This window comes from Melanotaenia boesemani, chromosome 24, assembly GCF_017639745.1.
Source record: "Melanotaenia boesemani isolate fMelBoe1 chromosome 24, fMelBoe1.pri, whole genome shotgun sequence".
Lineage (NCBI taxonomy): Eukaryota > Metazoa > Chordata > Actinopteri > Atheriniformes > Melanotaeniidae > Melanotaenia > Melanotaenia boesemani.
In genome coordinates, this window is record NC_055705.1 from 9,440,149 (window position 1) to 9,463,761 (window position 23,613).

General features: G+C 37.1%; 1 protein-coding gene across 2 annotated transcripts in view; it reads right to left on the reverse strand.

The window, feature by feature from the left end:
* Nucleotides 1–23,613, reverse strand: part of LOC121635798 (inactive dipeptidyl peptidase 10-like) — a 119,885-nt gene that overhangs the window by 52,122 nt on the left and 44,150 nt on the right. For both annotated transcript variants that reach the window (XM_041979135.1, XM_041979136.1), the window contains exons 2-5: nt 21,236–21,350; nt 21,048–21,143; nt 4,248–4,342; nt 691–765 (exon numbers count right to left, since the gene is read on the reverse strand). In XM_041979135.1, the coding sequence (XP_041835069.1) occupies nt 691–765; nt 4,248–4,342; nt 21,048–21,143; nt 21,236–21,350 (381 nt within the window). The remainder of the gene's footprint in view (nt 1–690; nt 766–4,247; nt 4,343–21,047; nt 21,144–21,235; nt 21,351–23,613) is intronic.

Consider the following 23,613-nt stretch of genomic DNA (forward strand, 5'->3'; position numbering starts at 1 on the left):
ATTTAAAGCTGGACGACTAAAACTGACCTCCAGCAACGTTCGTGCCAAATTTCCCAAAATTATAGTTAAACCCTGCATTATTTTACATTTGTTTCTCACACGACAAAGTTCTGAAATGACAAGACATCTGTTCTCTGTTATGTGCACATTTACTCAGAGCAGGTTGTGGAATAAGCTTTTTTTTTTTAGTATTTTTAGCAAACAAATGTGTTTATGTACAGTGTAATCCAAGCATTCATGTTTAGTGCAAGCTTAGTCCCTCTTCTGACATGAATTGTCGAAAGCATTGAAATTTTTTTTTCCAGTTCAGTTGCAATTTTGTTCCTTTTTAAGAGACTGAAAGCAGAAAAAAATCACTTGTCAGGGAACAGAAAAGCGTGAATACAAAGACATCACAAAGCTGAAGGTAAAGGCTTAGACCTCGTGTATGAGTGTGTTTGTGCATGCTGATGAGTGATTGTGCTCTTGGGTATTGTACAGGATTCAATGTAAATGTCAGCCTGCCAGGAAATAAAACAAAAACTGGAACAGTAGAAAACAGCAATAAAAATGAAATGCAATCAAAACTTGTGATGAGGATGAATATATATAAATATATATATTTACACATATAAAGCAGCTTTGTCTTGTTTTTTTTTTTCTTTGGAGGGGAGAGGGAGGCTGTCAGGAGTTTAATATTTACAAACTCACCGCTTTAACATCGTATGCAAAGAGCGCATACTTCAGATCTGGAGAGAGAGAGTACTTCGCCACCTTGAAAGCAACCTAAGAGAAAGAAATACCACATCTTAGCAACAGGGATTTTAGATATTGCTTTCTCAGACTTTCAAGAAATTTTCTAGTTCCCTGTCCCTATTTTAAGAAAAAAAAGTAAGACAGAATACATTATTTATGGTGAGAATCTCACTTTTGAAAGAATAAAACCAAGAATGGTTTCAGGTGGGGCATGGGGTCCATGGCTTTTTAGTATTTGCATGAAGGGGGTCCCCAAGGAAGCTAGATTGGGAACCACTGCTTTGATGTAAGGCCTGAAAACTATCAGAATCTTCATAAATAAGGAGGATAAAATGTTTTTTGTGAATTTGGTTAACTGCTGTAACAAAGCACCACATGCCCAAAATCTGCTTCTCTTGCCGAGATAATGCCAAATTATGATTTTATAGAATGAGTAAAATGTTTGGGTTTTTTTTGCGTTATTTACACAGATTATTCTCTTTGCATTTATGTGTTAATTTTGATGGTATCAGATCGATACCAAATCTTGCAGTATCGCCCACCTCTAGTAGGTCCTACTCACTCCTACTACGCTTAAGAGTTTGGTCTTTTCCATTCTCATGTGCCTGCTCGGGTTTTACTTGCATGTTCTAAAACTAAATAAAGGCTTAATCCGTCAAACACTAACGTTTTACAGGTTAAAGTTAATGTTATAACCTATAACTGTGTGGAAATACAGTTAAATTAAGAAGTATACTACATGATCACAACCGTGTAATTTCACATACTCAATTTTTTATGGTAGCTTTAACTGTCTTTTGTTCATTAGCCGTTGTATCAGCTAGGTAGGCTACTTTTAAAAATAAAGCCTGCCATTAAGTAGCATTATAAGGACCTAAATACAATCACTTAGCTACTGTAAAAGTATAAGCTAATCATGTTAGCTTGTATCGTAAATGTCTAAGCAGCATCATTACGCAGCTTCTTGTACAAGATAAGAAGCATTATTAACTGATAAAGTTTATGATGATGGCTATACTCAAGTTGTTAGCAATAGTAGGCTACTTTTAAAATGTAGCTTTGTGGCTGTTTGAAAATGTCGTTCAATTTAAGAGCTAGCCTTTATGAAGGCAACTGTGTAGTCATAATTAATTGGTTAATTCTAGTAAATTGTGTTTTAATAGTCTTTTGTTCATTAGCAAATCAAGGATACTTTATAAAATTATACCTGTTATTCAGTAGCCTATAATTATAAGTAGCTTGTTAGCATTGCTAGGCTACTGAAAACATTTGGCTTAATCCTGATAGCTTGTTTTCTTAATTGCTAAGCGGCATTTTTAGTCAGTTTCTTTTACAAGATAACTTATTTGCTTAGGTTACCTTTTTATGTTGGCTTATAATAAGCTAACAAACTTTTACACATAGCCTTATAATGTTGGCTATATATGCTAAGTTGGCTATGTAAGTAAATTGCAATAGGAAGCTACTTTTAAAAATTAGCTTAAAAATGCTAGCAAATATTTCTACATTTTCGAAAGATGCTCTTGTAACTATGCCTTTAAAGCACAATCTAATTATACCAAGAAGACCTTCTTTTCTTTTTTAATAACTCAAGACTGGTTAGCAGAATGGAATTCACACTTTATGTATCTTAAAAGGCAAAATATAAAAACCAAAAACAACAGGTAAACTTAATTAGCATGTTGACATGCATACTTCATCTGCAAGCTCAAGTTTGTGAAGACAAATCTATCCAGCTAGTCTATCACAAGTGTTTGTAACTAATAACATACAATTTTACTATTTTTCAGGTCATTGAAAGCATGTTAAATAGACTGTACCTCAAACTGGACAGCTCTTTAGACAACAGATAGACAGAAAAATAATCAGCAAATAAACCAGAAGAAAATTATTAAAAAAGAGTTTAGATTTAACAGCTCAGAGTAAATAATAACCTTGAAATGAAAACAGTTCGAAACACAGTCTAAAAAGCTAAACAAGCAGCAGATCTTGAGCAATCACAATTAGAAATTCACAAATAAAATATATTTTATCTTCAAGTCTGAATATATATAAATCTGTTTGCCAAATCAGTCAACAACAGTAAGAAATTTCAAAGCATCTGTTGATTTAAATTAATATATTGTAAAATAAAATCTTAACATATGATTTTATGTTCTAACAGCCAGCCTCTAACAACTGGTACAACACATTATACTCTACAGTGATGCCACATATGAACATTCAAAGAATGGAGGACTAATCCTGCAATGTCTCATGATAATACGAGAACAACACACAGATCAGGTTATTTAAATGTAAACTCATATGTTAAAGTTGATGTAATCTGGTTTGTTATATGTTGTTTACATGGTTTGACAAATGTTCCTCAAATCCTCGACAAAAACACAGATGCAGTGATTGAAGCTGTTCAGCAAAATTCAGCAGAACATGTTGAAAAAATTCAATAAATAAAAAATGCCCATACTGCTTCACAGTGTGGGTGAAGAGATAAAAAAGAGGGTTGATGATTAGTCCCAGTACATGCGGATTATAGAACAGCAATAGGATTATAATGATGCAATTGGAGAACGGCTAAATTTAAGCTCCTGTTAAGAGAAAATATTCCTGGTTGAATTTCACAGAAGAGAAAACAAGTACATATTTAACAGAAGTATGATTATGTATTAAATTGTAGCAACAACTTGAAACGGTATTTCAGGTGCTTCATAACATATATTTGAGATGAGCTGAGGTTAGGAGCTACCATCCACCTGCAAGTACGAGCAGGATGTTATTGAGGTGAAGAAGTGAAGAGGCTTGTTTTCTGCAGACTCTTGGGATCCAATCAGGCCAGTGAGATAAAAAGAAAGCAGCTTTATCTCTTTTGTTTTAAAAAGAAAGGTCTAGAAGACTAGACAGCAGCAAGGTTTGATGTTTCATTTGCTTCTAGACACCAGAATCCATTTTATAGTTTTAGTTTTTAAGTCTTCTGCCTTTACATCTGTATTAGGTCAGTAAATTATCCACATGTGGATTCATTTAATTATCATTCATAAAGTATTGTTACAGCCTGGTTTAGTTTGCCAAATTGTTATCGTGCTTTTGGAGGAAAGCAGTTCCCACTGCTCCATGTGGTGTATGAACCCTGTATGTCGCTGATTATTGCCGGCTCTTGTTGATTATTCCCTCTGATCATAGTTTTTGCCTGCCACTTGTCTGCTGTTTGCAGTTTCTGCATTTAGACCCCATCTGGAGGTTTGAACTTGCATCTGTTCGGTATCTCCTCCCCAGAGTAAAACCATGCTAAAGTTCTTAGAGTTGTTAAAAAAAATTAACATTTTCTTACATGTTTGAAGCAATATTTTAAATTAGTGTTAATTCAGTGTCAGTGTTAAAGACCATGATATATGTCAGTTAAAATAGCTGCAAAATAGCTTAGTAACAGATGACAAAAGTCAGCATATTCATTAAAGAATAACGGAGGTGTAATTAATCAAAGGATAAAACACAGTGGCAGTAAAAATACTTACAAATGTACTGTTACTCAGAATGACTTCTGTCTCATTCAGGACAAAGTTGAACTTGATGACATGACCATCTCTGTTCCTGTACACCAGCTCTGAATCTGAAAACAGAAAAAATATTACCTACATAGGATGCAGTACAATATAGGAAAGTAACCCAGCGGTGGATATTACTTGTATATGCTCCCTTTGGGTCAAATATTACAGGACTTTAGCATTAATTATCACAGTTATGTAGATGATACACAACTTTATGTGTCTCTGTCACCAGACGACTGCAGTCAACAGACTTACTGTGTCAGTGTGTGGAGCAAATAAACACCTGGATGAGGGAGAATTTTCTACAATCAAATGACGACAAAAGTCTGTTTGGTAGCAAAGAGAAGAGGGTCAGCATTGGTAAAAACCTGAAGACTCGGATTCTCAAAAATCACCAACCTAGTTGGTAACCTTGGAGTGTAAAAGACTCAGACCTGACTTTCAGCAGCCACATCAAAGCTGTCACTAAGAAGTTTTTTACCAGCTCAGAAACATCAACAGAATTAAAAGTTTAGTCTCCCAGAAAGACCAAGAGAAACTCATCCATGCATTCATCTCCAGTAAACTGGATTACTGTAATGGTCTTTTAACAGGACTTCCTAAAAAGAGCATTAAACATCTGCAGCTCATCCAAATCGCTGCTGCTAGACTTTTAACCAGGACTAAGAGATCTGAACACATCACACCAGTTTTGAAATCTTTACACTGGCTTAGAAAAGATTTTAAAATCCTTCTGATTGTTTACAAATCCCAGAACAGTTTAGGCCCAGAATACATCTGTGATATGTTCAGAGAATATAAACCTAGCAGAGTTCTTAGATCCAAAGACTCTGGTCAACTAGTCCAGACCAGAGTCCAGACTAAACATGGAGAAGCGGCATTTAGCTGTTATGCTGCAAACAAGTGGAACAAACTACCAGTGGAAATTAAACGTTCACCAAATATGAACACTTATAAATCCAAAAAATTTATTTTCTCATGTGCCTGTGCATGAAATCTGCACTCTAACTTTTTAACTCATCTTGCTTTTAATTATTTTAATGTAATTTACGATTTTGTGATTCTTGCTATTTGTTGCTGCCTTTTACTACTTTTAATATCTGTAATGCTTTAAATGTTTTATGTAAAACACTTTAAATTGTCCTGTACACGAAATGTGCTATACAAATAACCTGCCTTGTCTTACCTTACTAATGGAGCCAGATCGGTATATGGAAGAGCTGATATTAACCCATCACAGATGTATTGATATTAGAATCATATATTTGCAGATATAAAATCAATTTGTCTTGCAGACCATAATCATGGTTAGTTGCCATCAAATGAGTTAAAGTATTGCTTAAAAGTTAACAAATTCCTTTCTAACTGTAACCAACACCAGTGTTTCCGGCAAAATCGTAAGCAACCCTAATATATAGGTGAAAACACCAAATCTGGCAACACCAGAGCCGCACTGCGCATGCGTCATCAGATTGTAAAACATGGAGGTAAAATCCAATAAAGGCAGCAGCACCACCTCTGTCTCAATGATCACTCCAGCATCTTCGTATCATCACTTAAAATAATTTTTTGAAAAGGTCAGTGATGATCCAGGAGGGAGAAATCTTGCTTTTTTGTGTAAACTTTGCCCGCCGGGTGTCAAGAAGCAACTCCGAACATCAACAACATCAACAGCAAATTTTAAAACAAAGTACCCGGCTAGCCTTTGAAGGTATGTGAACTAAATTTCACTAAAAACAATCTAAAGACTTGGCAAAGCAGATCCTCTACCACCTAAAATACAGTAGCAGCAGCTCCGTTGTCTTCATCTTCAGCCGCAGCTGGAAAATCTTCTGCAGTATATTGTCCGAGACCCGCAGCCTTTGAGGAAAGAGGAATCTTCAGCTTTCATAGACTTAATAAATGCAAGACATATGGTCTGCATGTCTTTGTTTGTTTGTTTTTTACTTCTTAATTTGGGCTGAAAATTGAACTTTTATGACCCAAGTTCTAGAACTTTTCTTTGGACAAACAAGTCAGAAAAATATAGATTCACAAAAACATTGAAAAGTGACTTAATGAAAAGATAAATAACGTTTAAATGTTTTGCACTTTAAATATTTCACTTTGAGATACATCCTTTGTTTCCTACCTAAGCCTAGTTCCTACCTCCTACCTTCCTCATTCAAAAAGACAAGTTTTTCCTCATGTTTTTATTCTGTAGGAGTGAAAGCTCTACGAGCGTAGACTGAATGGGTGGCAACAATAAAAAAATACCAATATTCTGAGGGTAATAGCTCACAGCAACATATTGGGAAAATATAACTAGTTCATTTTTAGAACTGTGAACTTAGTTTAAAAATTTGAATTATGAACTATGAACAGAACTAGTTCATTTTAAAATGTGTGAACTGAACACTGAAGTAGTTCAGGTACAAATTGAACTTTCCCAACACTGACCAACACACTGTGTAGATCAGGGATCATCAACTCCAGTGTCTTTCAATATGTCCATGCTGCAGCACACCTGACTCAAACACTGGGTCGATAAGAGGCGGGCGCAGACCTTGACAACAAGCTGCTGGTGAAATATTTCATTTTAACCAGGTGTGTTGCAGCAGGGACACAGTGAAAACCTGCAGGAAGCTCAGATCATCTCCACCTGCTTTCTTGAACATGACAATGAGTTCACTGGACTCCAACGACCTCCACAGTCACCAGATCTCAATCCAACAGAGCAGCTTTGGGATGTGGTGGAACGGGAGATTTTCATCATGGATGCAGCCGACAAACCTGCAGCAACTGTGTGATGCTGTCATGTCAATATGGAGAAAACCTCTGAGGAAGGTTTCCACCACCTTGTTAAATCTATGACACCAATAATTAAGGCAGTTCTGGAGGAAAAAAGGAAGTCCAACCTGGTACTGGCAAGCTGGACCTAACAAAGTATATCACCAGGAAAACCTGTAATACTGTATGATCTGACTTTTGACTTTGTTTATTATTTTGTCCAAAAAGTTTTGGTTTTGTGATTATTTTGGAAAAATCATGAACATGACTCTCTTTGAGGTCTTGCTGGATGTGGCTTCATAAAGTGCATTCATGAGGAAACCCCTAAGGACCTAAGCTTCCCAGGATATACTAATAGTTACCTGAGGCCTGTACTATGAAGCTGGATTTAATATTTAACACAAATGCACTCACATGTGGAGGGGCTGAGCCTCAAAAGAACTCAATGGAAAATCTAAAGGAAAGAAAGGAACTGAGGAGGCGCTCTGCCTGAGACGTCTGAGCCGTAATAAAGTGAAATTGAGTGATCAAAGTGATGCCCGTTTATACTGTCCCATGAATTAATATTGTATAATCTCACTAATTTATGCATTAACAGGGTCGGCAATTTTCTGCCAGCATTACTTCCTGGCTGTTGCTGTGGCAACAGTGTTGCTTTTGGATGGATGATGTGTTTACATTCTTCATATTTCTGAAGGATAATCATCTGCCCCTCCACAGTTAAATAAGGCTGCTCTGCAGGGTTTCTCCATGTTTGCAACTGGCCAGACGCTGCAAACACCAAACCTTTTTATAACCAGCGTCTTAGTAGCGCTTATCAGGATTCCTGGAGTCTGGTTAAGTCAAACCAGGTAATGGAGAGATATCCAAAGTATGTTACTCCAGGCAGAGTAGAGAGGGATGGGAGTGAATGGGGATTTTGATTGGTTTGTTTTGCTTTTCTGTTATGTTCTTAATTTAGTTTGTATGTATGTAAGATGTAAATCACTTCCTTGGAGGCTGTAAATGGTGATTTATTTGTATATTTGGAAAGTGAGGGCCTTTCACTGAATAGAAGGATTTAACTTATAATCATACAAGTGCACAAGGAGGACAGAGAGCTGAGGAAGGTCTGATGTCTGGTGCTGTTAGAACTAACTGTTACTGCTTACTGTCAATGGTTTTTATATTAAAAAAAATTCAGAGCTCTGAAAAACAACCATTCAAGACCCCTGACTGTCTTCCTCACCTAAAGTCCAGATATATAAGGCCAAAAGGGTTTTTAATATTCTAATCTAATCTAAATAAAAAATTGGTATAAGCTGACTTTTCATACCAGTTCCTCTGTCACTGGGAATCCCTCCACCGTTCATTGTGTGTAAATGGCAGATTATATCTATTGTTTCTTTACTCTAAACATCTATATTAGCAAACGCTTAAAAGCTCAACCCAAAATTATTGACAGAGATATAAAAAAGTGACAAATTTAGAAAATTTGGTCATTTTCTAAATGACCAATCAATGATATAAAAACACAGTAAATGTTTTTAAAGCGACATGTAACATTCATGTAGGCAGTAAGTGTTTAGACTGTGCCTGAGGTCTAACTGGGATAAAATTTGGCCATATTTGTCTTCATTATTCAGACTAAACACTAGTTCAGATCAGACACACAGGCCGTCACTAAGAGCCAACAAGAAAGAAAACGTTTCCAACACAAGCATATTTGAACTGGGGTAACATCACAGCTGTGACGTTCATTAGTGTAAAACAAAGATGAAAATATAAAGTGACATCAATCAGCAGAAGAGATCAGATGTTTTCTAGCAGGTGCTGGTCTTTTATGAAGATTAGAAGGACGAGCAGCACACCTGCAGGAGAAGCAGACAGACTCCTCCTCTCTTATTTCCATTGCACAGGGGATTCAGGGTCTGTCAGTTCATTAGCCATCGCTCTGAAGCGGCCTGTCTGTCTAATAGGAGTTCACAGCAACACAAGTAACCATGCTAGCGGTACAAGTGTAAAGCTGCTGATGTATATACGATGCCCTAAATCTGTCACATAACACTCTGGTCATGGCTGTGCAGGCCGACAATGTGTCGCAAATAAATTGATCCCATGTGAGTATATCCTGAATTATTTGCTACAGTACTATTAAAAACTTCCATTTGTGTTTTGGCAGCTGTAAAGTTATTTTTATAACTGATTTTGTTTTTTAGGCATGAGACATTTCTTCCAAGAAAATCCTCTGTTTGACATTTTAACCACCCTCATTAAGCTGAACCAGAGGCAGCTGTGCCTCCATCCCTTTTCCTGGATCTAATTTAGGAAGAATTTGAGGCTGATTGCAGGGAAGGCATTCGCTCCCTGTCTGATGAGTGTACACTAATACACAAGTGTAAAGCTGCTGATGTGGATTCACAATGTTAAAGATGTTGAGATTCATGGTTAGGCCCATGTGGAGGATGTATAAAATAAAAACACATGAACATCTTGGATCATTTTATGTAATTTTGCTGGTGCCAGAACAAATGGCTATACTTGCTTTGTTTTTAACAATCCTACCAGACTTTGAAGATTTAGAGCCAAACTAATCTCTTCTAACAAATTTAATTAATCCTTTAATTTAACTTTAAAATTGACGGATGTGTACTGTAAAAACAAATCTGTTATATTAAGTTTTTCTCCCTTTAGAGAATGCATACGTGATGTCATCACATCATAGTCCACCATTTTGGGGGAACCCAGCAACCGTTTCCATCGACACTTTCAGGTTTCTCACCAGTAAACTGTGTTAAAAACACGTTTTAAACACACTGAATGGAAACGTCCTTACTGAGATAAGCTCACAAGAGAAGTGATGATTCGTTATGATACAGAAACACTAATTATTGATAAGTTAGATCGTTACAATCAGCTTAACAACGAAGTTTAGGTTTAGATGCGCTGCCTTCAGTTTTAGTCTGGGATGTCAGTGTACCTTGTGTTTAATATCGTACATAAATTTAAAAACTATTGATCATTAAATGTTCATGCAGTCATTTTACAAGCGGATGGATAAAAATCTGCAAGTCTGCAAAGTGTAGCTGCAACTAAACCATCATACTGGTCATTTATGTGGTAATTAAACATGTATTATTCTGATATTTTTATTCTGAAATCAAAAAAATTATCTGATCATCTGTGTGGATTAATAATATATTCTAGGCGCTATAAAAGGAAAATAAATATGTCTAAGTATACAGGATTAATTAATTTAATACATCTTTTTTTAAGCAAATATGTAAAGTAGTGTAAAGTATTAAAAATTGTAAAAGAAGTGAGGATTTATTTCAGCTCGCATGAAGCCCAAACTGTCCTTTATACCCAACCCACGGTCACCCAGAAGCACATCAGCTGGAAAAGTTTCTGCAGAAGTCCTCGGCTCCCTGGGATTCATTTGTCCAACGTATTCGCTGCATCAACACGGAAACGGATGATGAAAATCTGCTGGTTCATTTCCTTTTGCTGATCATGAAGCTGCTGCTGCTGCTGAGTGCACAAGTCAGGTAAAAATGATAAGATAAGGTACTTGTCAGATATTCTGAATAAGATGGAAATTTAAAAGACGAGAGCCACTGCTGGACCAATATAAACAGGCTGTAAGTGTAAACAATCCCACAGTTCTGTGCGTGATGACGTCGGTTCGCATTTTTCTCCCCTGTATTTTATAAACACAGGAAATTAACAATAAGACTACAGAAATAGTTCATTTACATGTCTAATGTAAAATAAATTAAAAAAAAAGTGAAAATAGATCAAATTTCCATTGTTTTAAGAAAATATACAATTTTATTTAACAAAAAAAGATTTACAATAAATTTACATATTTTAACCAAAATGTAATTTTTCAAAACAAACACCTAAATTCAAGTTTAATAAACTAATATACTGTTATTTTACCATAATTTTGTATGCTACATGTACATATAGTGTTGGATTAACATCTTTAATTTTACATTCAAAAGCTGAAATAAAATAAAAGATCCCATGTAAAAGTAAAGGTAAAAACTGGGGTTTTATTATGGTTTTTAACTATAATATTCCAATCTGCTGTTTTCACGTTTTTTTACTGTTTTTTTCATGCCACAGCAGCTAGAATATTACTGTTTTTTAAACTTTTTTTTTTTTACAGAATGGATCATTTGTCCTCGCAAAACATTTCCACACTTCGGCATTTAAAATGGGCCTTCCCCCATCTACGCCTGCCTAAATGCAGTCCTTTATTTCCAACAATCCCACAAATTATACCTTTCCTCACTGAAAGAAATTAATATGCAGAGCATTTCTGAAAATATGAACTGAATTTCTGTTGGTTAGCAATTATCATCAATTATCTCATTTTACAGTCAATTTGCAGGATTTCAAGCATGTTTAGCTTTAACTATTTTACAGCTACTGTCATTTAAACCAATACATTTATATTAACAAAGGAAGAAATTACTCTGATAAAGCCACAGCAAATTATAATACAACTTCACAGTTTTCCTACCAGTGTAGGGAGAATTGGGTCTGTTAACATTTTAGTTTCTTTTCACAATCACTTGCTTTATTTTTTCTTTTTAGCTCTGTAAAATTTCCTGAAATGTTTAGCAGCAAAAAATTTAAATAAAAAAAGATTGAGGATTACCACAGAGGAGCATTTAGAAAACAAAGGTGTCAATTTAATTGCACAGAGCCAGTAAACATCATGATGTCTGTGACATTAAACCTTTGCAGGGACAATGCAGCTGCAGTTGGTATGAGTCTGGTGATGCAGCTGTGCCCTGGACTGACCACGTCCATCCCTTCATGACCACAGTGTAGCATCAGTGTAGCATTAGTAAAGACGTAGTAAAGCATTTAGCATTCAGTATGTTTGATAGCAATGCCTAAATAAAAATGGAGTTTCTTGGTAAATATTTTGCTCTACTCAATGTTACTGAGAGGTTAGCTGAAGCTGAGCTCGACTTAAAGTAAAATGAAGCCATAGTGACTTCTGATTTTTCAAACTGCACTTATTTTGGCTTATTCAGGCAGTTTGCATTGTCCATGAAGTCAGCTGAAGCTGCACTCAAACTGAAGTTGAGTTCAGTTGGTGGGGACCACAGGGGGAAAAAAGGAGCAACAGAGAAGGATCCTAACCAACAAAAGTAAAGTGATTTAAAAAATTTTACCAGATTTTACCTTTTGCTCACAATGAGGACCTCCAATGTTTTTGGGGAGGTTTTGTACATAAGTGAGCACATTTTTTTTAATTAATCAATCACATAAAAGTTATCCCATTTAAGTGTAATGCTGAGTTACTTTTTTCATTTAATTATATCTTATTCCCATAATCCATGACATCTAAGTGGGATTCAGAGTGTCCTCTTGTTGCAAACGTGTCCACAATATTTACTTAATGTCCTCATAAATAATGCATTATTCATGTTGTCATGTTTATATGGGTCTTTGCTAAAGATGTAGCTTGTTGTTTGTGTAAACCTCATTAGCAATCACGTCTGTTAGCTGAGCAGCATGAAGCACTCGTCTGTAACTGATCACTTACCCACATCATTTGTGCCTTGCATCAGCACCGGAATGACTTCCTCATCCTCAGCTAAATCCCACACAAACTATTAAGAGCATGAAATGTAAACAGAGACTTCATGAATAATTTACTTCCACAGTTAGGCGCACCATACAGGACACTGATCAGTGATTATACGGTTTCCGTGGCAACGTCAAATCAATGTAGCATCCATAATGCTTGCGATAAGCATGGAAATTGGAAATAAGGGTGGAATAATGATGACATTGCATCCCTCTTTGTTCTGCTTCGTCTACACACCGACATGTTTATGTTCATGCAGCCTTACTCGTGTGGTGTTTGTGCTGTAAACTACCAGGCATTTATAGGTTTGCTGCAAACTATCAACACTCATAATGGTGAGAAATTGAACAGAAACTACAACTGCAGAGAGTAGGTGAGTGTGATAAGTGTGAATGTTGGGAAAAGAGCGTTGTCGCCTTTGCTTTATTATCTCCAGAGTTGGTCAAATCAGTTTAGTTCAAGAGCGGATCATCAACAATGCGTGTTAGTATGCGCCCACATGCAAATCACCATGCATGAGTCTCCACATGGAGGCAACCAATACATCCACATGTCCTCTATATACTAGGAATAGATGTCGAGAAGGGATTAAGAAGGATGGTTGCATTAAAGCTGGGATGTCAAACATACGGCCCAGGAGCCAAAAAAGGCCCACCAGAGGCTCTAGTCTGGCTCACATGATGAATTTGGTAAATGGCATAGAAGACATTAACAGCAGTTTCTTTTAATAAAAGTCAATATAAAACGTCTCTCTGTGAGAGAAGCTGATTTTGGGCATGTAGGTTTCTTGTCACAGCAGTGAACCGAATCCACCTAAAACTATGTCTTTTTTTTTTTCTTCTTCTTCTTTTCTGATCATCATTTCCTTCAATTATCAGCTAGACCAGCCAAAACTGAACATTTTTCCAGGGACTGAAGAAAAGGTTTTAGGGCAGTGTGGTTTAAGTTAATAACTGACTAGAATAATGGAAACAAGTGGAATTCACATCATCATCATTATTATTATTATTATTATTATTATTATTATTATTATTGTTGCAGACATTTTATTCCTCCTAAAACCCCAGACACTGATGATGCACCATCTGGAAGCAAGAGCTGGAAGCAGGTGTACAAACCTTGTCTGTAGAGACATATTGAGGGACAGGTGAAGTTTTCTATCTGGCAACAGGCCAATAACATAATTAATTTAAAATAACGTCTCAGAGTCTTTCAAAAGCAAAGAGGAGGAGTTCATCACTATAGCCGATTGTGTGAAAAGATACTCTAATAATGTAAAACTTAATGGTCTTGGAGATTTCTAAAGTCAGTTTTTGTATCATAAAAAGGTTCAATGAATTTCTACAAATTTGATGTTAGTTTTTCAAGAAAGGTCTTGATTACTTCAGCAACACAAACCACATACAACAAAAAAAAAAAAAAAAAAGAAAGAAAGACACATCCTAGTATTTCGTCCAACTTCATCTTTGATCCTTTAGCTTTGATTACATGCATTCGCTGTGGCATCATTTCCATAAGCTTCTGCAATGTCACATCATTTATTTCCATCCAGAGTTGCATTATTTTTTCTCCAAGATCTTGTAGTGAGGATGGGAGAGTCTGGCCACTATGTAGTCTTCTCCAGCATCCCAAAGATTCTCAATGGGATTCAGGGATCTTCAACTCTGGTCCTCAAAAACCACTTCCCTGCTGGTTTTAGATGTTTCCTACACACCTCACTCAAACTTTTTGTTTGAGTGAGGTGTCAGCCTTTTAATGGCTTGTTGATCTTAATCAGGTGTGTGGCAGCAAGGAAACATTTAAAACTTGTAGGACAGTTTCTTACGAGGACCAGAGTTAGAGATCCCTGGGCTCAGGTCTGGACTCTGTGGTGGCCAATCCATGAGTGAAAATGATGTCTCCTGTTCCCTGAACCACTCTTTCACAATTTGAGCCCTATGAATCCTGGCGTTCTTCATCTGGGAATATGGTTAAGCCATAATGGAAGATGGAATAACCTACTCAGCATATTCATGTAGTCAGCTGACCTCATTCTTTGAGCACATAATGTTGCTGAACATAGACCTGAACCTAGACCAGACCATTTGCAGAAACCCCAGATCATAGGCTGCCCCCACAGGCTTGTACAGTAGGCCTGATGGCTGCACCACTTCATCTGCCTCTCTTCTTACCCTGAAGCTCCCATCACTCTGGAACATGGTCAATCTGGACTCATGGGCCACATAACAAGCTCATTCTAGGGCTGGGCGCAAATTTTATATCTCGATATTTTACCTGATTCACGATATACGATATATATCTCAATATATTTTTTTTGTCAAGTAACCAAAGAGACAGTTATAATTTACAGCCTTCAGTGCTAAATACACTTTTATTAAAGATCAGCAGCACATGTGCATTAAAACAGTTGACAGAAATTAAAGTAGCTTAATATTATATTAAATGCTACTAAAACAAAATTAATGAAAAATACTTACCATATAAATATGACCATAAAAAATACAGCTGTGCAAAATGCAAAAAAAATGCTTTTAACTCAAAACAAGCTACAAGCTCAATATAAATCCCTCATTCTATATCGCATCTGATAAAGTCTCGATAAATTGCCCAGCCCTAGCTCATTCCCATTTGTAATGTGTTTATATGCACATATTATAAGAGCATAGCAATGCAGTAAAAGTAAAGTATATGCTGTGCAATCAGATGCATGTTTTGTACTCCCTGCGATGCCTAGGAAACCTGTTCAGGGTGCACCCTACCTCTTACTAGTAACTGCTACAATAGGCTCCAGTTACAACCAAAGGAAAACAAATCACACATAGCAGAAAAAATAATAAAAATAATACAGAAGGTTTTAAATCACTGAGATATAATCAAACCAGGTCAAATTCTCATTGTAGTTATTACAATGTTGGTCAAAGAAAAGCTGAAAGCAGGAGTCAAACATTCCTGTCTTCATTTTTTTTTTACCTTAAACCTCTTAAACCTGCTGATGTCAAAAACAATAACAGTTTATGATGTTCAAAATTTCAAGATCTTTTCAGTTTGTGGGATTTAAATGATTTGCAGCTCATTACTTTTAACAGTAACATCTATTTCACTCACTTCTGTTTGCTCTGTGATGTCAGCTAAGATGGGGAGCTGATGTAGGATTATTTTATCTCTGGTTTCCTAACCAGAGCTAATTATTTTTATGGCAGGTTAAGGCTTTGCTTAGTTTTCCTCAATTCCTCAACTGTTTCTTGACTGACAATCATAAGAGATTTAATGCAACGGTCCCTTACAACGTTAAAAGCGGGTCAGCAGCTATTGAAGCACAACTCGGATGTTAGAGGAGAGAAGAGGAAATGAGTCTGAGGCTGTCAAGGAAGCAATTTCCATCATGGTCATGTCTGAATTAGACCCACAACACCTGCAATAAATTCAAACCCAGACCTCCCTCGTCTGTACAGGCTCTCAGCTTTCATCATACCTGATCAAGATTAGTTTTACACCACGCAGCATGTCAGGCAATTTCCCCTTTTCATCATCAGTCTCAATAAAACAGCTAATGGGACGGCTGACCCGGTTGGGTTGGGGGAGGGACCATTATTGATGCAGCACAGGAGGTTATAACAAGTCAAATTTAAGAGTGTCTTGAGAATAATGAGAATGCAGTTTGAGTTCATACAGTCAGAAGTCTGAAGGATGGAAAAAACAATCAGTGTTTCTAAATTACAAAAAAAAAAGTAAAATCCTGGTTTTAATGTTGCTCGATTAATTTGACCCAAAGCTCCTCATTAAAGTGGAACTTATTTCAAATTCACTTGTGTTTTCACCCAAGTTAATTTTTCTAATTTTCTTGAGAAGCTGGCTTTTCATTTTCTAGAGAAAACTAGTCACCATAACTGGTCCTCACAAGATCTCATTTAATTGATGATCGACACATCTGTCGTTCTTTACACGTAAGCCCTTGCTACTACCAGGCTGGACCCCTTTAGACCTTCAGAACTGCCGTCATTCTTGGTGTCATAGATTCAACAAGGTGGCAAAAAACATTCCTCAGAAGTTTTGCTCCATATTGACATGACAGCATCACACAGTTGCTGCAGGTTTGTCGGCTGCATCCATGATGAAAATCTCCAGTTCCACCACATCCCAAAGCTGCTCTGTTGGACTGAGATTCGGTGACTGTGGAGTTTGTTGGAGTCCAGTGAACTCATTGTCATGTTCTAGAAAGCAGTTGGAGATGATCTGAGCTTTGTGACATGGTGCTTTATCCTGCTGGAAGTAGCCATCAGAAGATAAAGGGATGGACATGGCCAGAGGCCTAACTGTGCCAAGAAAACAGTTCCTGTTGCCTTTTTATCATCTCCAACCAGTCTGCCCATTCTCCTCTGACCTCTCGTATAAACAAGACATTTTTGTTCAGACCACTGCTGCTTACTGGATATTTTCTGTTTTTTTCAACCACTCTCTGTAAACTACGGTTGTGTGTGAAAATCCCACCTGGCATTGACAACCATGCCACATTCAAAGTCATTTAAATCTCCTTCCTTCCTCATTCAGATGCTCAGTTAAGTCACCTTGACCATGTCTACATGACTAAATGTTTAAATTGAGTTGCTGTCATGTGATTGGCTGATAAGATCTTTGTGTTAAAGTTATAATACACAAATTATTAAACAGAAGAGTGTCTGCATCCATTTGTAGCTAAAAATGGAAGAAGTAATCAGGTAAACGCATGAAGTGTCACAATGAATTCATTAAAGAAGTGATCCACACAGATGCACAGCTTTTTTAAGTCAGATTTGTTTCTGTACAAACAATTTTTGCTGTTAAACTTCAGGCAGTTCTGTGCATCTGGCCATAAATGTACTTATTCCTCCTCAATAGCTGTCCTAACTGCTGATAGCTGTCACTGTAAAGGAGAATAAATAAAAAAATATTCAACACAAAAAATCCCTCCAGACATTAATAGACTTTCATGTCACTCCTCATTCGAGAATGCATGGGCCACAGAGTGATGAGAGTGGGCGGAGAAACCACGACACTGAGCTAAAAGATGTGAAAAATTGGCCATAGTTAGGTTTAGTCGTGACACCTTAATTTGAAATGAAACCAAGTCCTCAGAAGTACACATACATCAGTGTGTGTTTAAGAGGCTGAACCATCCAGGAGCCCATAATGAGAAGCCACAGGCCACAGAACTAGTCATTAGTATTATCTCCCTGTGGAAGGGAAAGACGCAGCAGGCAGGGGATCTCTTTCATATCCAGAGCAGCGAGACCATCTCTCACCATCTCCCTCCACCTCTGTCCTTGTGGCTCTCTACCCTCCTGTCACCTTCTGTTATCCCAGCGAGTCTCCACAAAGGTGTTATGGATATATTTAGTCATCAACGCGGCCGATTTTACCATGAAGGCAATCATTTAGCTGTCATGTTGTAAAAGAAAACGGCTGCCATTCTTTATTCTCTTCCAACAATAGCTGCTGTTTACTTCTCTTTGTCTTTTTTTTATTTTCAGAGCATAGATGCAAACACAATCTGTCACGCCGCAGAAGAGCCGCAAGTGAAACTCTGCAGAAACATGACTTAGAGGATGCAGAGGAACGGTGGGGCCAGATATCGCCCCCGGTTACGGGTCAAGGTTGTCTCCGGTAGAGTGCATCTTATGCAACACGGGTAGGAAATGTAATCAGGAGATGTCTGTGATGTGGCCTGGAGGAATTCTGAGGAGGCGAAAGGTCAGTGAGCTTCATGGCGACCACATTCATTACAATGCCAAGGAAAACATCTTTGAAGAGCAGGGGAGCTTTATTTATCCCGACATGAATGTCTATTTTTTTTCATATATTTTAGGAGCAATACGGCTTCACCATTTGACACTAATGGTTAAATAACGACTGACCAGCTGAGCTGTAGATGTGGTAAAGAAGACGAGGAAGGGCTTCTCATAGCCAGATCTTGTGTTGCTCAACTCTTTCTGCTCCTTCCTTTAATGTCCTGCTATTGTTTATGGGTAAATCTTACCAGGGGTGGATCTACAGAAAGGCAGGGAGCTATTTCATAGCTTAGCAACTAGGTGACAAGCGGTGGACTTGCATTATAGATCGGATGGGTTCTACCACTTTGTGCTCGACTGGGTCTCACTTTCGTCATCTAATAACGTCATATAATAAAACTACGTAACATCTAATGTCTCTGCACTGGAATGTTTACAGAGACAAGAACATCTAATGTGGTCCAGCTGGAATAAAGGCTGGATCCCCTGACTCTGTGTCACCATATCAGGAAAAGAGCATCATTAACGTCATCGCTGCACGCCGCCGTCTGTTATTGGTTCAGGTTTAAAGTCTTTATTGTCACTATTACGTTTTATGAGATTTGACGGGTGCAACTCCGTATACACTAAAATAAACAACAGCCAGTATAAAATCTGTACAAAATAAAAGCACAGTTTAAATCAGAGTATCAGTATTAATTTTTTTTTTCATATATCAAAAGCAAAGTCGATGTCTGTGCTTTGATTTAAGTTATTTTCCTTAAAACCTAAGTACTGTTTTTTGCTTTTTGTTTTCCAGTTTTACACTGCAAGTTCAAAATCACTTAAATCCCATTTCTTCCTAGTTCTGATGCTCAGTTTGAGCTTTAGCCAGTTGTCTTCACCATGTCTACATGACTGAATGTGCTGATTTGCTGCCACGTGATTGGCTGTTTAGATGTTGGTGTTAACAAGCATTTGAACCAGTGGCCGGTGGGTGAATGTTACAAAAACTGCTATTAGTCTTTGACTATCATTTATGGTGAGGCGGGAGGATTTTGACAGTGAGTCCCGGCTGCCTGTTGAGGCGTGACACTGCGAGGCCATCTGTGTTTCAGCACACGGGTCAGCAGGAGTCATTTCAGTTTCTTTCATGACACTGACGTGACAGACAAATTAGAAACAAGATCAGGGCGTGATCAGTTTCTACAGAAAAACATAGTTATTTTTTAATTTCTAATGTTTTCCCTTCATTTGTAATGAAAGTTTTTATTATTTCATAATGGAAAACAATTGGTTAAAAATCAAATAATATTGTATTACATTAAAATAAAATAAAATTTAAAAAACATACATAAATTAGTCTAACTATATCATTTATGTATGTAAATATGGCTTTTTAGTACAATTCATGTAAATATAAGTTTTTAAATACATTTAATTTAATGTAATTTGATTTTAGTGCGAACAATATAGTAATAATAGTTAAATGATCCAAATATGAAATAGTGATGTGATTAAAAACTTTAATTTTTGCCATACTGTACGCAAACCAAGGTTTAGAGATGGCTGCAGCAGGTTTATTTCCAATAATTATAAATATAATTAATTATAGTCCCTGAAAAATTGCTCTACCAACAGGTAAAGGGTTAAGGAAAATATTTTATGTGATAAAATAATCAGTGATGTATAAAAAAAAATCTCCCCAAAAAAGCTGACAACAAAATAAATTAACCTTTTTTTTACTAAATGAATTTTATCATGTTTTTAGTCCCAACTCAGATGCAAATATGTAAAAAAAAAAAAAAAAACTATTTAATCTAAAGATTTACTTTAAAAAGATGTTTAGAAATACAGACTTATAAAATTTGTGGTGCACTGATTTATTTATTTACTGCTGGAATTATTTTCTATTAAGATCAGTTACTTTTATTGTCCCGGCTCCATGTTTGGAGGCTGTAATAAAACCTCAGGTGGAGAGCGTCACAGTGATCCGAACCCCACCTGTTTGTGGTTTATCCTGTGGTTTAATAAATGTATCTGCCATACACAGGTGTTTCATTTCATTGACAGCCAGCTTTGAATCTGTAGAAATGACTAAAATAACAATTTAATTTAGCTTTTATTATTATATGACGCAGAGGTAAGATTGAACAAGTGTTGTAGTCTGGTAAATAATACAATCATGAGACAGTATTGTCATTGTGCAGTTATTTTCACTTAAATAAAAGTAAACAAATAAACAAAAAGGGAAAAGGGTAAAGACGATGCACAGGTCTAAAAAGTCATCCCTCTACTGACAAAAGTACAAGAAAGTACTCATCCCTGAAAAATTACTAGCACATTCTTCCTCAGAAACTCTCCTATGATGCATCAAACTTCCACATAGATTCATCAAAGTCTCAGTTTTATTCTTGTGTCACTCTGGCTTCCAGCATTACTTCCACATCTCACAACCTGACTTATTTTGTCCCACAGCAGAGCCAAAAACAAGCAGAAGACGCTGTTGATCTGCACATTAAATCATTTATCCAGCTGTAAATAAGGTTAATATCGCTATGAGATTTTAAGACTTTTCTGGAGGCTGCAGACATGTACATTTCCAGTGTCTTTTTTTCCTGCTGAGTGAGGAGTCAGAGCAGGTAAACATGCAGCACTCACCGCTGATCCACTGGGCCTCAGGGTCATGAGCATTGAACTCTGGTTTGTAAAGGTCTGCCACAGTCAACCTGGACTTGGTGCTTCCAGGAAGCTCAGCTGAACAGCAGCAAAACAACGAAATCCTGGTTATTAACAGGGATTTAAGAAGAAAACATCTCTTTTCTGTCCAATAAACCAATCTGACATACTGGGTGTGAGGACGACGACCGACAAGCTGATGAGCGAGCAAACCACCACGATCACCAGCAGAGAGATGGCGATGCCCTTCCAGTTCCTCTGAGGGGGGCTGATGTCCACGAACTCCTGCAGAAACACTCAAACGAGTCAAAAACACAAACAAACCAGCAGAGGCTGCTTCTCTGTTAGAAAAAAATTAGAGGTAATTTAACATGTTTATGGAAGACTGGATGTAGAAGCAGACCTGTTAGCATTCCTCTTTAGTTTCAATTTATGTCCTCTGATTCAAATACTGAAAGCAAATTACTCCGTCCTGTCTAGACACAACAATAATTATTCATCAGGCAGCTTTTTGTCAGTCTAAAACATGTAATCTGAGTCTTTTGATTATATATGTTCAGTCTTTGAGCTCCTATCTGCAGAAAACCTGCAGTTTATAAAAGACCCCCAGACATCCAAACGTTTTTATGTAGTCTATCAGGAGGTTACCAGACTTCATCATTTCTCTTTGCAATCTGTCAAGAAAGTTTTATATGTGGCAGAGGCTATGAAAATGGTGTAAAATGATGCAAGCCTTCAGTTTAACCTGAGATTTCAGTTTGGAAGATGAGCCATGGCGTGCGCTCAGACGTCGCCTGCAGTTACGCTGCAGGGGACAGTAATGGGCAGCGGACATGGGGCGTCCAAATCGCCTTTCCTCAGAGCTTAACAGACAAAAACATCAAAGAAAGCAGTGTGAAGCTTTTTCACACGTCAAATGCACCAGACAGAAAAGTTTTTTACCAGCAGCCATTGTTTCCTCTGAACACCAGAGATGAAAACTCCCACCGCTTCAGAGGTGGGCCACTTATTTAAAAGCAAGCTGACTTATATTTGAAGCAGCTGTTTGGAAGAAAATACAACATTAAAAAAAAAAATCTTAAATATGCAGATTTAAAAGGAAGCTTTGCTATAAACGAAAGCACTTGACCGGAAAGTTGGTGAAAAGCTTGAGTGAGTTTAAGTGGTTGCAACTCAGGCGGGATTGCAACTCATTTCAAGTGCAGTTCACTTCCAGTTATCATCGTCTATTATGCCCCTGATGCTCCAGCATTGCACACTTATATTTCTAATTCCTCTCCAGGGTGTCTGATCTGTACAACTCACAGAAAGTCTTGCTGCCTGTGGTTTAAAGTTGTTACTGGCTGAATTTGGGGATGTTATTAACTTTAAATAATAGTCTGGAACTTAGTGGATTAAAGCAAAGCTTTGATAAATCAACCAAAAGTTTTAAGACTGCCTCTGCATTACTCCTCTTGACTACAGCCACAAAGCTATTCAGTATTTCCGCCTCACAACAGTTAGAGGCAAATGCCTCACTTTGATCGACTCTATGTACTTATGTGAAGAAATTTTAGTCTTAGTAATAATACTTTAACATCAGAAAATAAAGGTATTCATAAGAAATATGATGCACATTCTTTCAAAACTATTTACTGACACAAAATGCAAATGAGACAAAATTACCATTTTGTGGCACAAAAAAGACTCAAAACAAACAAAATAAGAACCAAAGTGAGAAACAAGACAGCCAAGAAGATTAGCTGAGATACTGAATTAAATGCAAAATGACCAGATCTGAGCCAAATAATTACATAAAAAAGGAGAGTTAAAGCAAGTCTTTAAAAACCAAAATAATTAACAAAAAAAAGGCAAAATAACCAAACTTCCTTATACCTGACAGAACACTTCCTGCTGAGGTCGGACTTTCTTAAAGTGATCATGACTGACTAAAAACAGCAAATAATCCCAACAAATATAGATGTCTCTTCATGTTCTGCATGACAATGAAGCAGTTAACATCCAAATGAGCTCAGTATAAACATGCCCAGCACATCCAGTTAATTTTCCATCACAACTGAGGGAGGACTAAGTGACTTTGAAAGGCCGGGTTCATTGCTGGGGCGCAGATGCAACGAGCTCTGGCCGCTCACTGCTTCGGGCCAGTGTTTTAATGGGAACACTGACTAAAGTGGCATCTGCGCTTAAACCCAACAGAAAAACATCAGTAAAAGGGCAGATTTGATGAAGGGGATGCTGGTGAATTACAGAGGAGAAGGCAGAGGCTCATTGATGCTTTTCTGATGGTGAGTTGTGCTACCTTCATGTTTTTTTCCTCCTTCATCCATCAGTAGAAACCTGGTGCTGATGCTGCCATTTCCTCATAAAATGCCTGAAAATATGAGCTTGTTTTTCCAAATAAAATCTAATACAGTGGACAGCATTTAACATTTGGCTGTATGTAACATCCCTTCCTGCACTGCCTTTAGTCTAAATGAAGAATTACAGTGATACAACCACTTGAAACGAACGTGCCTGGCACTAAAGATAAGAAACACAAACGTGTCCA